At 39.1% G+C, this 14,448-nt stretch overlaps 2 protein-coding genes across 11 annotated transcripts in view; one reads left to right on the top strand and one right to left on the bottom strand.

Annotated features, from left to right (window-relative positions):
- Positions 1 to 14,448, bottom strand: part of LOC140549280 (leucine-rich repeat-containing G-protein coupled receptor 5-like) — a 53,415-nt gene that overhangs the window by 24,305 nt on the left and 14,662 nt on the right. For 5 of the 10 annotated variants that reach the window (XM_072672758.1, XM_072672761.1, XM_072672760.1 and 2 more), the window contains one exon: positions 1,075 to 1,647. The exons of 1 other annotated variant lie outside the window; for it this stretch is intronic. In XM_072672758.1, coding sequence (XP_072528859.1) covers positions 1,075 to 1,265 — 191 coding nt within the window. In that variant the 5' untranslated portion in view covers positions 1,266 to 1,647. Of the gene's footprint in view, positions 1 to 1,074; positions 1,648 to 14,448 lie in introns of those variants that run through there. 4 more of the 10 variants (XM_072672766.1, XM_072672764.1, XM_072672765.1 and 1 more) reach the window with 2 other exon arrangements.
- LOC140549282 (tetraspanin-6-like) overlaps positions 1 to 14,448 on the top strand; it is a 30,350-nt gene that overhangs the window by 11,539 nt on the left and 4,363 nt on the right. Inside the window, exons 2-6 of the mRNA XM_072672769.1 lie at positions 12,094 to 12,186; positions 12,292 to 12,357; positions 12,662 to 12,775; positions 13,433 to 13,507; positions 13,613 to 13,708. Of these exons, the coding sequence (XP_072528870.1) occupies positions 12,127 to 12,186; positions 12,292 to 12,357; positions 12,662 to 12,775; positions 13,433 to 13,507; positions 13,613 to 13,708 (411 nt within the window). The 5' untranslated portion in view covers positions 12,094 to 12,126. The remainder of the gene's footprint in view (positions 1 to 12,093; positions 12,187 to 12,291; positions 12,358 to 12,661; positions 12,776 to 13,432; positions 13,508 to 13,612; positions 13,709 to 14,448) is intronic.

Consider the following 14,448-nt stretch of genomic DNA (forward strand, 5'->3'; position numbering starts at 1 on the left):
GCCAATAAACATTACTGAGTAAACAAGAGATTTATGTGGTAATGCCCTATTATTGTGTTTCACATAACAAACAGTAAAACCACAGCCGTTGTAGAATGTCATGAGAAAGAGGATCACTACCACCCATGTCATGTACCAAAGCTCTCTACTTATGTAAAGCATAATTCCTCAGGATTATTTTGAGTGGGATTATTAGTGAGACATGGTAAATCATCTAATACCCCACAGCAAGACTCTGAAATGTGATTAATTAAATGATATCCACCTAGTGTATCTGTCTATGATTACATGCTATGTTACAGAATATAGTGCCCTCCACTAATCTAAGCTGAATTTCCTTGCTCTTCCTTTCGTGATTTTTCATGATTGCTGAAAGGTTGTGTAATGCCCATGATGTTTGCTTTCCCCCAGGCCCCTGCTCAAAGCCTACTTTAATTAGCTCTAAACTAACCACTGATCGCAGGTTACTGATCGCAACACAGTCCACAGGTGGTGCACGTCATCAGGTTGGGTTTCCAGAGCGTGCACGTGGAAAGAAAAGTGAAAAAAGCGAGCAACACAAAACTGAGCAATGGGGCAAGAAAAGCAAGCTGACGCAGGTGATTACCGCACTGGTTTTCTGCACTGGCCAGAGAAGAACCCTACATGGGACCATTTAGCTAGGAGGCACAACACTGCACGTGTCCGCTGATTACAGGTTCAAACCAAAGCAGTGTTATACTAGATGATGCACACTGAGGAATGCTGAATACTGGTAGGGAGGACTACATACCCTTACCCTAAATCTTGTATCTTATGAATCAGGCATATGCCTCTATGATTAACATGGCATGATAACACGACACGTGGTTGTCACTGAGACAGGAATATGTTGCATACCGTTGAACAGCCCATTGGTGTAAAGTAGGCTGGAAAGGTATCCTAGCTAACTTCTTGAATTTTTAGTGCTAGCTAGATATATTTCCCTCTCCCTTAGACAACCCCGCAGCCTGAGCAACTGCTCGATCACACAAAAGTTAAAAAACCAAACGAGAGTTCAATGTGAGAAACTGGATGCTAAGAAAAGACACTCACAGAAACGAGGTGAAAATGCTAAGCTTTGTTGGAAGAGCAGTGAGCCCCAGGTCCGCGCAGTCCACCCGCAGCAGCATGCCGTCGTCCTCTTCACAACGGCACAGCTCCGGGCACTCTCCCAGGCGGGCAAACGCTTCGCGGCTCCATACCGCTAGAAGCAGCCGCAGGACAAACGCAAAACACGGAGCCATCACTTTCACTACACGTAGCTAATTGCGAAAAAGTCGGATGGAGGTCCTCTGTCGACAAAAAAAACCTGTGACACTTCTGGCTGTTGCTGGATGGAGGCGTTTTAAAGCTCGCGGCCAACCGTTAGGATTTGAATGGTGCGCGCGCCGCGAGTATCGAACACCGTCTGTTTGGGTTTACCTCAGCTCCTCAGCTACAGCTACCTCTCCCCTACCTCTGCACTGTTTCTTTGGCCTGACATCCCTTTTTCACCTTTAACAAGGCAGTCTGAACGTCATGCTTGTTGGCAGAGGCGCCCAATCAGGAAGGCCACTACAGGACAGGCATTTGTGATGGAGAGTTGAGCTTCTTCGCACCTTTTGTCCATCTGAACCATTCAGTGATCTGCAACAGGCAATACAGCGTGTTAGAAAGAGCTATTTAAAACCAATTAATATCAGTATGCTTTGTGTTAAATCTTATTTACATATATTTATTTACATGTAATTTGAATTATATAATTTAAGCATCCATCGCTTGATAGTTTAGTGTAAGCCAAGATCGTCACACTTGCTGACACTTTCTGTTTTGTATGTAAGCTACTTATCTTATTCCTAGTGCTAAGACAATATATACAATAATCACTATAAATAATTTCACTGTAAAACGGCAAAGATTGCAGTGTTGTCAGGAAGTGAATTTCACGCCATCTTACACATGTAAAAATGTACTTAAGTAGCTTTTTGTGTACCTGCACTTTTTTAAGTTTTTAAAATCTGTAATTTACTATTCTGTTTGTCTTAGGTATTGTACTTTTGTGCTGCTACCTTTTAAATCACATCTGTTTCTGTGTTGAAAATTGCATCTTTTTCCATATTTTTGAGGTTAGACCACTAAAGCAGGTCAGTCTGTATGTGATAAACCCTGCTTGCCTCACTTTCGCTTCCCAGAGCACTGCTTTTTAACAGTTCTCTTGACAAATTCACCTGAGAGCCGAGTGTCCGAGCGCAGTACCCCACAGAGAAAATTACAGAAACACAGAGAGGAATGGAGAAATGACTATGAATGATCAGAATGTGTAAGAGAGAGTTCAACTGCACCATCTGCCACCCAGTTCCTCAGTTGGTAGCTCCTCAGTTGGTACCCATCCTTCAGTCTGGTTGTTTATCTAGCTAGTGATGACTTTTAATATTCAAAGCACCTAATTCTCTATTAAAGGAAAGCTGTTCTGATGAAGGCAGAGAGGGCCTGAGAGTGAACATGGAGAGAGCTAGGGATTCCTTTGCAGGCAAACAGATATTAAAGTAGGTATGAAGAACCTACATCCTACAAACATCTGTAGTGTGTGTAGGTCTGTGTACAGGATATATGTACTGTTCCATCTGAGGGCAGGAAGATGAGTCATTACCTAAACTAACATTTCTGTTTTCGGATGTAAAACTGTCACAGACAAAATGCTAAATTCTTTTACATCAAATGTGTGGGTATATCTGCAAAATGGCTATGGGAAAACGGAGAGGGTGCTGGGTTGGTTGGGTGAGATAGGGGAGTAGGAGAGAGCCTGACAGTGTTTGCAGTGACATAATTCCTAAGATAAGACTGCAAGTTAGGTCAAACAACTTGAAAGAAGCGTTGCCTTTACAGTGGGAAAAATGACAGCAACACTTACATGTGTTGTGACATGTTAGTGTAAAAAGGCAGTTAGAGTTGGAAGTAAATACAAATTCAAAAAGGTAATTCAACTTTCAAATAATCTGTTCAAGACACATTGTTGCAGAAGTCTTGGCCTTGGCCTATGTTCTCTGGCAAACTTTAGTCTTGCCCTGGTGTTTTTTTGACAACAAGGGTCTCCTTGAACACCTCCCATAATTGTAAATTATTTTGCGGACAGTGGAAAGTCTTATTTCCAGTCATTCTAAAATCTTTTTCATTCCTTTCCCAGACTCATATGCATCCTCTTCAGATCTCATTATGATCATCATGACCTCTCACTTGAGCTGTCAAGAGCAAATTAAACTAAATGTCTAAATTAAACTAAATTACAGAGGATGTGCTGTGGCTCAATCTTTGTCAAATACAATAATATAAAATTATGGCTGTAGTTTTTTAGTCTTCCATCATTAGAACACTTCCATCATTCGAAATTCCTGAAGTTATCTGCAGTATTTCAGATTATTTCTATGTAATGGGCAGACTAAAAACACTTCGCAGAGATGGGTATGTGCATAAACCAAAAACAACCCAGGAAATGTTTTTCACTACTTTCACTACTATTAGTCCACAAACCACAATAGTGAAAGAGTAGGAAACAATTTATATTATAATTTTTATTATGTAAACATGTAAAACAGCATTTCAAAATTGGAACACCATACACTGTAAAAAGAGAAAAGCTTAAATAATGTTTCATGTGAAAACAAGCAATCAATGTTTATTTAGCTTACATAAATGTTTTAAATAAAACAATCACTCATTTTAACATATGGACATCTTTATAGTGTACAGATAAACCATATCTTAATCTATGTGAAAAACATAGTTAAAGGCACCCCACTAAGAATGTCATGGTTTTATATATCAGAACATAATAGCAGGTCTTAAAATTAGGTAAATACAACCTTAGCTGAATGACAACACACAACAGATTCTACCGTGTCATTATTTACTTAACAAAACTGAAGCCAAAATGGAAATGTCATGTGTGGAAAACTAAGTACACCCCATTAATAGCTTGTTGAACCACACTTAGCAGCAATAACTTTAAAGTAATGGTTTTCTGTATGACTTTATCAGTCTCTTTCAGTGTCAATTTAGAGCAATTTTTGCCCACTCTTTTTTACAATGTTGCTTCAGTTTATTAAGGCTTGTGGACATTCAATTATGCACAGAGGTCTGGACTTTGACTGAGCCACTGCAACACAAGTCATTACTCAGGTAGAAGTGTAGATATTAGGGTTTAAAAAGACTTCTATAGAAGTTGAAGTATCAACTTAAGCTTTTAGTAAAAGTGTAAAAGTACTGGTTTCAAGTATAAAAGTAAAAGTAATGTAAGGAAAACAAAAAATAAATTAAATTTTTAAAAATTAAATTAAAGCATTTTAGTAATATCAAATATTACTAATCTAATATACTAAAATCAAATATATTAAAGTACTACTGAGCATTAACATGTGTTTCATGAAACAGAAGTGAGTTGTTGCCTATAAGTATTGTAATGGTGCAAAAAGTCAAACTTCAGAGGCATGTTATCAGTAACCTTTATATTTATTATGAATCTCTATATTTATTCTCATCCAACCACAATCAAATTCACACTTTCTGGATGACGTGATATATCTGGATAGGTTTTTTTTTTTTTTTTTTTAATGATGACAAACCGAAATGAAAATAAACCAAAATGAAACAGGAGTAACAAGGCTATTTTTCAAAATGTATGGAGTAGAAAGTACAGATAATTGTGTGAAAATGTAAGGAGTAGAAGTAAAAAGTCAGCTGAAAAATAATTACTCTAGTAAACAAAAATTTCTACTTAAGAAAGTAATTAAATATTTGCACTTTGTTACTTGACACTTCTGGTACTTTGTTTTTCACACCACTGTATATCTCCATTTTACCCAACACAAATTATAAATAAATACTATTTAATGTGTTTTACTGCTATTTAGAATGGAAGTGAAGTTTTCTCTTATAGGCAGCTTTCAAAAACTAACACGGTTATCTTATTTCAAAGCTTGTGGGATAGTGGGTACTCTACATACTCAGTATCTTATCATGTGTTTTTGTTATATGTCCCTTTTAAATTATTTCACAATATATTTACAACAATATGAGTAAACTATTTAGATATTAAGACTAGATTTATTTACTTGGTTGTTATATAGCTTATGTATCACCAGTGTCTGTCTTGAGACTGCTAGTACTGCTAGACCCTGGTACTGTATGTTGTTGCATGACAAACTAGTACTACTCTCCTGCCCCCTGGTGATATCTGAAGAAAGTTTTGTTGGGCCTTTGCAGTAATATACTCCTCACAGCTCGAGTCATTATGGCACCCCTGCAAAGGTTTTCTTTTAAACATAAAACTTTGCAATGCCAGTGTTAAGAGAAACATCTATTTGACTGCTGCTCAAGTTCAAGTTTGAAAACTTTTTAATGCAGAGATTAACTATAAATTGAATCTGTAATTTGTGAATTCTCAATTTCACTGAGTAAGACATTAAACACATTTCATAGTATAAATGACCATATAGTGCATATGTGCAAATATAAGTAGAAAAGAAGGAAAAAGAAATCAGAAACTTCATCATCTGACTGCATGTAGGAGCATGTGTGCTATATATCTAAATGCAGGAATTTTACACCATTAAACTTGTACCATTATAAACTGACTTAGAAAGCGCACTAAACTATTAACAAATATACAATAGAAATATGACTAACAATCAAGGACATTATTTAAATGATATATGAGTACAGTAGAATAGAAGAAGTATAAAAAGTTGTAGTTTCTACTGTTCTCTGTTCAGTGAATTGGTCTTCCAGCAAGTTCCAGCAAATTCTTATCACTGGAAGTTCCTTGCATTTGGAAGGCATAATTTTCTTCCTCCCTGCTAGAGTACGGAAGTTAGTTATTTTAGTAATTATCTATTATCTAAACTCTTTTCTGGATGCTTGGAATAGTTGATGGACTTGAGAGTATCCCCTACGTAGTGCAACCATGCCACAACATGTTAAACAGAGTTAAACAGTGTTAAACAGTGAGAACAAAATCTGTCATTAATGATATAAAGTATGGTCCTGAGAAGAGAAGTATTGTAGTGATTGACTGGATTGTATGCTGTGATGTGTGTAAAGGTATTGGGTGGTTTTGGGTGGCTTTTGCACAGATGGTGCACGTTTGCATAGTGAATGACAGTGAGCAGCTACTGAAAACAACTGTGGTGACTGACTGTAGAAAAGAATTTATTAATCTATTTTTTTATTAATCATTTATCCAAATTTACTTTGCAAATGACCAAAATGAATCTTACCTTATAATTCCCTGCTAGCTCCTCCCACTGTTCCTGTTAGCTAAAGGGAGCTGGTCTGCCAGTGCTTAGCACCAATTTGACAGCTGACATGTAATATGAATGATATAATATATAATGTCTTTAACAATTAGGTAGAGTCTGCATACCACTGTCTTGCAAACCTCAGGAAAAGGTTGGTCTTTTAAAACTGACCAGTATCATTGTAAAAGTTACCCCCCAGGCACGCCATTCAAGGCATTAGCTGAGGCTGACAGGTACTGGATCTGTCCCAGGAAATCCCAGAAAGGGCTCTGGGGCAGCCACATCCTCCCACAGCAGCTTCTGCTTTGTGTCAATTGTAGTCTAAGAATCTGGATTGTATAAACATACTGATTAGCGATTACAGAAGCATTAGAGCTAATGATTATTATTTGACATTTTCTTCAGAATTGCTTTAGGACACTGAAATAATGATCAAATCTGATATTACTATCACCACATTGTTTTTGTACCCTGCAGCACAATTAAATATTCCATTAGCAAAATAAAAACAAAATCACCAAATCACCAAAATTAAATGGCCCTTTATTGTCACTTAAACAAAAACATGTTGACAAATAATGTCATCATGACAGGGTACCATTTATATACTTTTTAGACAGTAACCCAATATAACAAAGGTGGAATTTTATGTGTAGACATCTGTTTGCAGAACCACTGTCAATTCTGTCAACTTTTCATCCTGGAAAACCTGGAAATTATCTGATCATAGAAACATAAAAAAAAGTGATAAATTAGTTATTCTCCGCTGACTTGTAATTGGGATTATCCTTCTCCTGGCTTGGAACACTTGCCAACTGCATTCTTCCGCACTGGTCCATATGCTTCTTTCAGTATCAATGATGGTTCTTGTAGGGTGGCCCAAAGCATAAATTACACTTCCCAACTGTAGGGGAAGCCCAGAAGCAAGAAATTCTTGTGTAATGCAGCTTTAAAGCGCAAGGGAACTCTTCTGCACATTCTTTTTCACATTTTGACACACACACAATCACATAAAACACATGATTAGTCTAACAACAGCCATTTTATGTCTATAACACTTTTGCTGTCCCAAACCTGGTTTGTACGGCCCCACAAGGTTAAAAAATCAGTTCTGCTGTATCTGTATCTGCCTCAGTTGTTTAAACAGCAGATCTGGGAACCCTGGCGGTCATCCACTAATCACATAACCATATTTGTAACCAGCGTTATGCTTCATGGGTCCTGACCACAAGGGCAGCACTTACAAGTTAATGACGTAAGTCATGACAATGATATGTATATCCACAGAGTCACAAAGAGGTGGACAGAATGACAAGTTGCAGCATAGTGGCAAGTTAGTCTAAGCAGCCATGGTTACGCTGCACAACCTGGAAAACGGAAGAAGATCATGTGGCTGCTGCACATATGCTGGCTATGGGCAGCCCAAAAAGGTGCAACACTCTTAACAGAGTGAGCTGTGGGCGTTGCAGAGATAGAGCAGTTGGCACCCTCGTATACCAGCCTGACCTCTACAAGGCAGTGTGAGAGCTTGTGGTGAGCCTTGCTTAGCCCCAGTGAAACACCCAAAAACTACTTTTACGCATGCCTTCAGCAAAGAAGAGCCTCCTTCAAGAATAAGTTGCAAACTAAAAATTGGCCAAATGAACTTTATTTATAGCAGGAGACCTCCCAACCTCCAACAGTGATGTTCAAACAGTAGATCCATAATTTGATATCACACAGACTCAACACCACAACTGGAGAACGTCTGGACGAGGGTGCCTAACGTCTCAGACTGGGAAAGATGGTCTCTCCTGCTAGGAGCAGGGATTTCAGGAGTGGAAACCAAGGCTGGCATGGCCAGACTCTGTTTAGGAGGGTGAAATAAGATAAGGTGAAAGTGGGAATGCATTAAGCAATTTGTTGAGCCAGTTATGAACTAACACACCCTGGCCCAGCAAAGCCACAGGCAGCAGTGGGATGTTTCTTCTGAAGTGAACAAGTCCACCTTTGCTTCTCAGAACATCCCCCAAATCATACTGGCCATGTTCACAAGAAGCTGCCAATGGCCCCCATTCAAAATCTGGCACAAGAGGGCATCTGCTGTCATGTTGGCCACACCAGGCAGGTGAACAGGTCTTAGGGAGAGAAACCTGTGGCACCAAACTGCACCCTCCTCGTGGTGAAGGTACTTGTGGTCACCACTTTTTTGTGTGAGGGAATCTGGCCCATGGCCACCACAGAAGGCCACGCCCTGACGCTCTGGAGTCCCAAAAGCCACATCTCAGTTTCCAGTGCTAGTACCTGCACTAACACTGTCAACATTTTCTGGCACCACTTTTACTGTCTGTGTCGAACACATAGCCCGGCACCAGTGGCATAGAGTGGCTCTGCAGGAATCTGAGAGAGGCATCTGAGCCAGCCAGACTTGGCAACAACCATGCACAAAACTACCAGCAGCTCACACAAGATCCTGTGTGATGTAGCCGAGTGTCTGAAGACACTTTGGGGTCCCAACTGCACTGGACTGTATCGTTTGCAAGGCCATAAGTAGGTCTTAAAGCAGCATCATGAGATTGGAATCACTGATTATGATTTTATGTGTGCATTTACATTTACATTTAAGGCATTTATCAGAGGCTCTTCTCCAGAGCAACTTACAAAAGTGCTAATGGCAGGGCTAGGCATTGCTCAGCAACAACAGCGCTCTATGCTGGGGAGAGAACAGCGCAATACCAGCTGCTCTCCAAGCTTGCCTGAGGAGAGGGTGGATAATATGAGTGTAGAAGTTTGGAAGTAGCATAGAGGTTGTTTAATGAGACATACATCAATTTAAAATATGTTCACCTACAGTACAGGCCAAATGTTTGGACACACCTTCTCATTCAATGCGTTTTCTGTATTTTCATGACTATTTACATTGTAGATTCTCACTAAAGGCATCAAAACTACGAATGAACACATGTGGAGTTATGTACTTAACAAAAAATAACTGAAAACATGTTTTATATTCTAGTTTCTTCAAAATAGCCACCCTTTGCTCTGATTACTGCTTTGCACACTCTTGGCATTCTCTCAATGAGCTTCAAGAGGTAGTCACCTGAAATGGTTTTCCATCAGTCTTGAAGGAGTTCCCAGAGGTGTTTAGCACTTGTTGGCCCCTTTGCCTTCACTCTGCGGTCCAGCTCACCCCAAACCATCTCGATTGGGTTCAGGTCCGGTGACTGTGGAGACCAAGTCATCTGTTTGGGGTCATTGTCCTGTTGAAAAATAAATGATGGTCCAACTAAACGCAAACCAGATGGGATGGCATGTCGCTGCAGGATGCTGTGGTAGCCATGCTGGTTCAGTGTGCCTTCAATTTTGAATAAAGTGGGAACCAGGCATGTGGAATCCATCTGTTCACCTTTTCTGCGTCTCACATGGCGGTTGGAACCAAAGATCTCAAATTTGGACTCATCAGACCAAAGCACAGATTTCCACTGGTCTAATGTCCATTCCTTGTGTTTTTTGGCCCAAACAAATCTCTTCTGCTTGTTGCCTCTCCTTAGCAGTGGTTTCCTAGCAGCTATTTGACCATGAAGGCCTGATTTGCACAGTCTCCTCTTAACACTTGTTCTAGAGATGGGTCTGCTGTTAGAACTCTGTGTGGCATTCAACTGGTCTGTGATCTGAGCTGCTGTTTACTTGCGATTTCTGAGGCTGATGACTCGGATGAACTTGTCCTAAGAGGCAGAGGTGACTCTTGGTCTTCCTTTCCTGGGTCGGTCCTCGTGTGTGCCAGTTTTTCGCTGTAGCGCTTGATGGTTTTTGTCCACTTGGGGACACATTTAAAGTTTTTGCAATTTTCCGGACTGACTGACCTTTATTTCTTGAAGTAATGATGGCCACTCGTTTTTCTTTAGTTAGCTGATTGGTTCTTGCCAAAATATGAATTTTAACAGTTGTCCAATAGGGATGTCGGCTGTGTAGTAACCTGACTTCTGCACAACACAACTGATGGTCCCAACCCCATTGATAAAGCAAGAAATTCTATAATTAACCCTGATAAGGCACACCTGAAAACCATTTCAGGTGACTACCTCTTAAAGCTCATTGAGAGAATGCCAAGAGTGTGCAAAGCAGTAATCAGAGCAAAGGGTGGCTATTTTGAAGACACTAGAATATAAAACATGTTTTCAGTTATTTCACCTTTTTTTGTTAAGTAACTGGGTAACATAAGTAACATAACTCCACATGTGTTCATTCATAGTTTTGATGCCTTCAGTGAGAATCTACAATGTAAATAGTCATGAAAATACAGAAAACGCATTGAATGAGAAGGTGTGTCCAAACATTTGGCCTGTACTGTATATATAAGCAAGCTCTAGTTGTCCTCCTAGTCTTCCTAGCAATGTGACTTCCTTTCTAGATAGACAACCAATTAACCATCTGTTTTAGGAAATGGAATTTAGTCATAATAGGCTAGCTGATTTTACTGAGATGGTTTTAACTCTTTAAATGTACAGTCATGGTCAAAAATACTGATACCCTTGCACCTTATTTCAGAAACTTTACCACTTATCCCAGAACATTGTTGCAGTTACAAAAGCTTTGTATTCACATTATTATTTGTTTTGTTTGCATTGCAACAACACAAGAAAGCAGAGAAAAAAAGTTTAATTAGATTTAATTACATCCAATATCATTTCACAAAGAACTCTAGAAATGGACTGGACTCAACTGCTCCAGGTTGATTTAAGGGGAGAGATTCTTCCAACAGCTGGTTTAAGATCTCTCTATTGAATTTAAAACTGGACTAATCACTAGTCACTCTCCAGCCCCAAACCATTTCTGGTATGTATGTTTTGGTTCCTTGTACTGCTGGAAGACCCATGAACTCTGAAGGAGACCCAGCTTTCGGACACTGGGCCTTACATTAGGCTCCATAACTTCACAGTTTTGGTTCTCACACCCACTAACAAATATTTGCTTTATTTTCATTTCTCCATGCTCAAGGTAGTACACAGATAGAAGGATTGGGTCAGCTTTTCTTAACCAATGTGTTTTTTTAACTAGTTGATTGTGAGATTTCTATATTACCAGCACCTGTTACTTGCCACAGATACAAATTAAAGAAGTATCACTTCATTGAAATTAGTTTTTGTAATTTTGAGAAGGTGCTAATATGTTTTGTCCATTTCTGGAGTTCTGTGTGTAATGATATCAGATTTTACTTATTTATATCATCATATAAAATATGATGTACTGTATATAGATTGTGTGTGTGTGTGTGTGTGTGTGTGTGTGTGTGTGTGTGGATTTTGGTTTTAGAAAAGGAAATGCCAACCATGTCCACTTGGCTCTGCATGTGTGTATGTGCGCATGTGAATTTTTGTCTTAGAAAAGGAAATGCCAACCATGTCCACTTTGCTCTGTATGTGTGTGTGTTACGAGATAATGACCACTGGCGCTGAGAGTTTGTTTATGTGCTCCAGTGGTCCTAAGAGTTTCTCATAATTTGAGGAAATACGCCCTAACCCCGACATCTCTCACCACTGATTTCAGTAAGACTTAGAAACAGCCCTCTCCGTCTACCAGAAGCAGAGCAGCCGTGCTGCGAGGTGCATCCAATCGAACACAGTCTTTCTTGTGGCCAAGAATGTCGTGGAGATTTGCTCAAGGGTCCAGTAAAGGCATTCGGGATTCCAAATTTGGTCATTTTCCACTGCTATAACCAAAACATTTTGATGAGGTATCTTTAAACAGCACTAAATCAGCCTGGCCTCTGCCAAGAACCACATTAAAAACACTGCCTGGACCTCTGCTTATTTATCCTAAGAGCTGGATCCCAAGTGCCCTCTCTCTGCTCAGAATGGCTAAAGGGAGCACCTACATGAGAGGATTATGCATCGTTCTCAACATTCTGCTCACGGTAAGGCATCAGCTGAGGTGTTTTATTAGATGAGGTGATTGTGCAGGTGTTTTTACTTTATTTTATGGATATGCACAGTCATTCTTCTTTACTTTTTACCCTTAGATCTTTGGAGTGATCTTGCTTCTGTTTGGTATAGTGGCAAACAGTGTTAAAGCTACCCCTGTGGAGGCAAGTAAGATTCCGTTATAGTGAACAATGTTTAATACAGTTTTATACTTCTGGAAAACATACATTAATGGTTGTCTTTTTGTCAAAACTAGTCGATACAGTCCTAATTCTTTGTTTTCGGACTAAAGAGATTTTCTGCAGACTGACTGATAAACACCACTCTGTTTTTTAACATACAAGTATACATTTTTGTTGTGAATAGATGATTAACTTGATATAACCGGAGCTGATGAATCATCATGTTTTCCTGTACAGATTGTTCAGTGGGCTTATAAGACACTGTGTTTTTGTTGTTTGATTGTAGGACTGGACTCCTCAGGTCGTGCTCCTTAGTGTTGGATTTGGTTTGGCCACCATCCTGCTCTCGGTTCTAGGAGTGTATGGAGCTTACAGAGAGCAAGTGTTGCCTCTCCTTTTGGTTTGTCAGTTTTTCCCTTTACATTCACAAGTCACATTAACAGAAGAATATTAATACCTTAAATAGAGTGTCTCTGGAGACCATCCATTACCACAGTTTGCAGACCACTGACACTTCATATTACACTCAAGTAAAAACAATATTGCTAATGGCATAGGAATACAGAAACTCAAAAATCTTGTTAGTGAAAGTAATCTTTAAAATCCTGTTCAAGATTGTAAAAAATGTGTTCCAAAATTTTGTTTAGATTATAGATAGATGTATTGGTAACACTTTATTTAAGGGCTGTGCTCAAGGCTGTTCATCTTGCTCACCAATTCAGGATAATGGAAAATTCAAGTTATGTAGCTAAATACAGGAATTATTTTTATTATAAATATTTATATTTGAATGCTTCACATTTACATAAACTTCCATTTAAAATTAAAAATACTGATTAGCATTTTAATGCTTCATAGAAAACAATCATTTATCATTTAAATTTACTAGTGAGTGTATTCGAGTAAGTATATTAGGCATAGTGCTGCTCCTCTGCTCCAGAGAGTTTTTTGACATAGTTGCACATTTCAAAGGGTTTTAGTAAAAAGGTCTTGAGTTTTCTAATCAGGCACAACACTTAAAGTAAGCTTGTATTTTTTGTGTTTTTTTTCTCTACAGTACAGTGTTTTCATGGCCATTGAGTTCACTGTGCTCTTGGTTCTGGCAATCATAGCAACTCTTGCTCAGCCACAGGTAAACTGCATTATCAGCTGTTTTAAAGCCTTTTGCTGCTTTTAAACAGTCAAGTTTGTTTTAGGTTTATCTTATCTTGACTTGACACTGCTATTGTTTAATCAGATGGAGAAGACGATTGAAGAAAGCTTTAACAAAATGACCTCACTTTACAAATTAGATGAAGTGTTTCAGAGAGAACTCAACAAACTACAAAAGGAGGTACATATCACTACTACTACAACGACTACTGCTGCTGCTGTTACTGCTACTACTGCTACTACTACTACAGCTGCTGTTAGTACTAGTACTTCTGATGCTACTACTTCTACCACTGCTGCACCACTTTGTCCGAACCTTTACATGGATGGTTCTTTAAAGAGCTATTCCTAATAGAGCAAAAGATATAGATTCCTAAACTGACAATCCAAAAGTCATGAGATAGCAGTATGTAAACTGATAATGAAGTGTTACCTCACGGGAAGGCCTATGAACGCCCACACCTGTATAAGTTGTGAGGAGTTTTCTTGTGAGTAAAGCTGAACACTGGCCAGAGTGTTCATTGCAAGGTGATGTGAATTACTGAAGTTACCATTTGAATGGAACATTCTGCAGTTGTGTGGGTGTTTAACATTCTTGGATCCACAGTGTCACGTATGTACCAGAAGTACACCATGAAAGGCATTACCACCCACAGCCCCACAGGTGCATAATAATCATGATCGATTGTGTCTGGCTAAAATTGTCCGTGCTAACAGACAAGCAACTCTAGCAGAAATCACATTCACATTGCACAATGTCGGAGGCTCTACACGTATTTCCCGCATGTTAGTGCAGCGTTTTTTAGTTTTCATGGGATATGGAAGCAGAAGACCGTCCAGAGTGTCTCTAATAACACTATGATATGTTGCTAGGCAACTGGCAACACGTGGTGTGGTCCGATGAGTCCCAGTACCTATTGT

Source organism: Salminus brasiliensis, chromosome 2 (genome assembly GCF_030463535.1).
Source record: "Salminus brasiliensis chromosome 2, fSalBra1.hap2, whole genome shotgun sequence".
Taxonomy (NCBI): domain Eukaryota; kingdom Metazoa; phylum Chordata; class Actinopteri; order Characiformes; family Bryconidae; genus Salminus; species Salminus brasiliensis.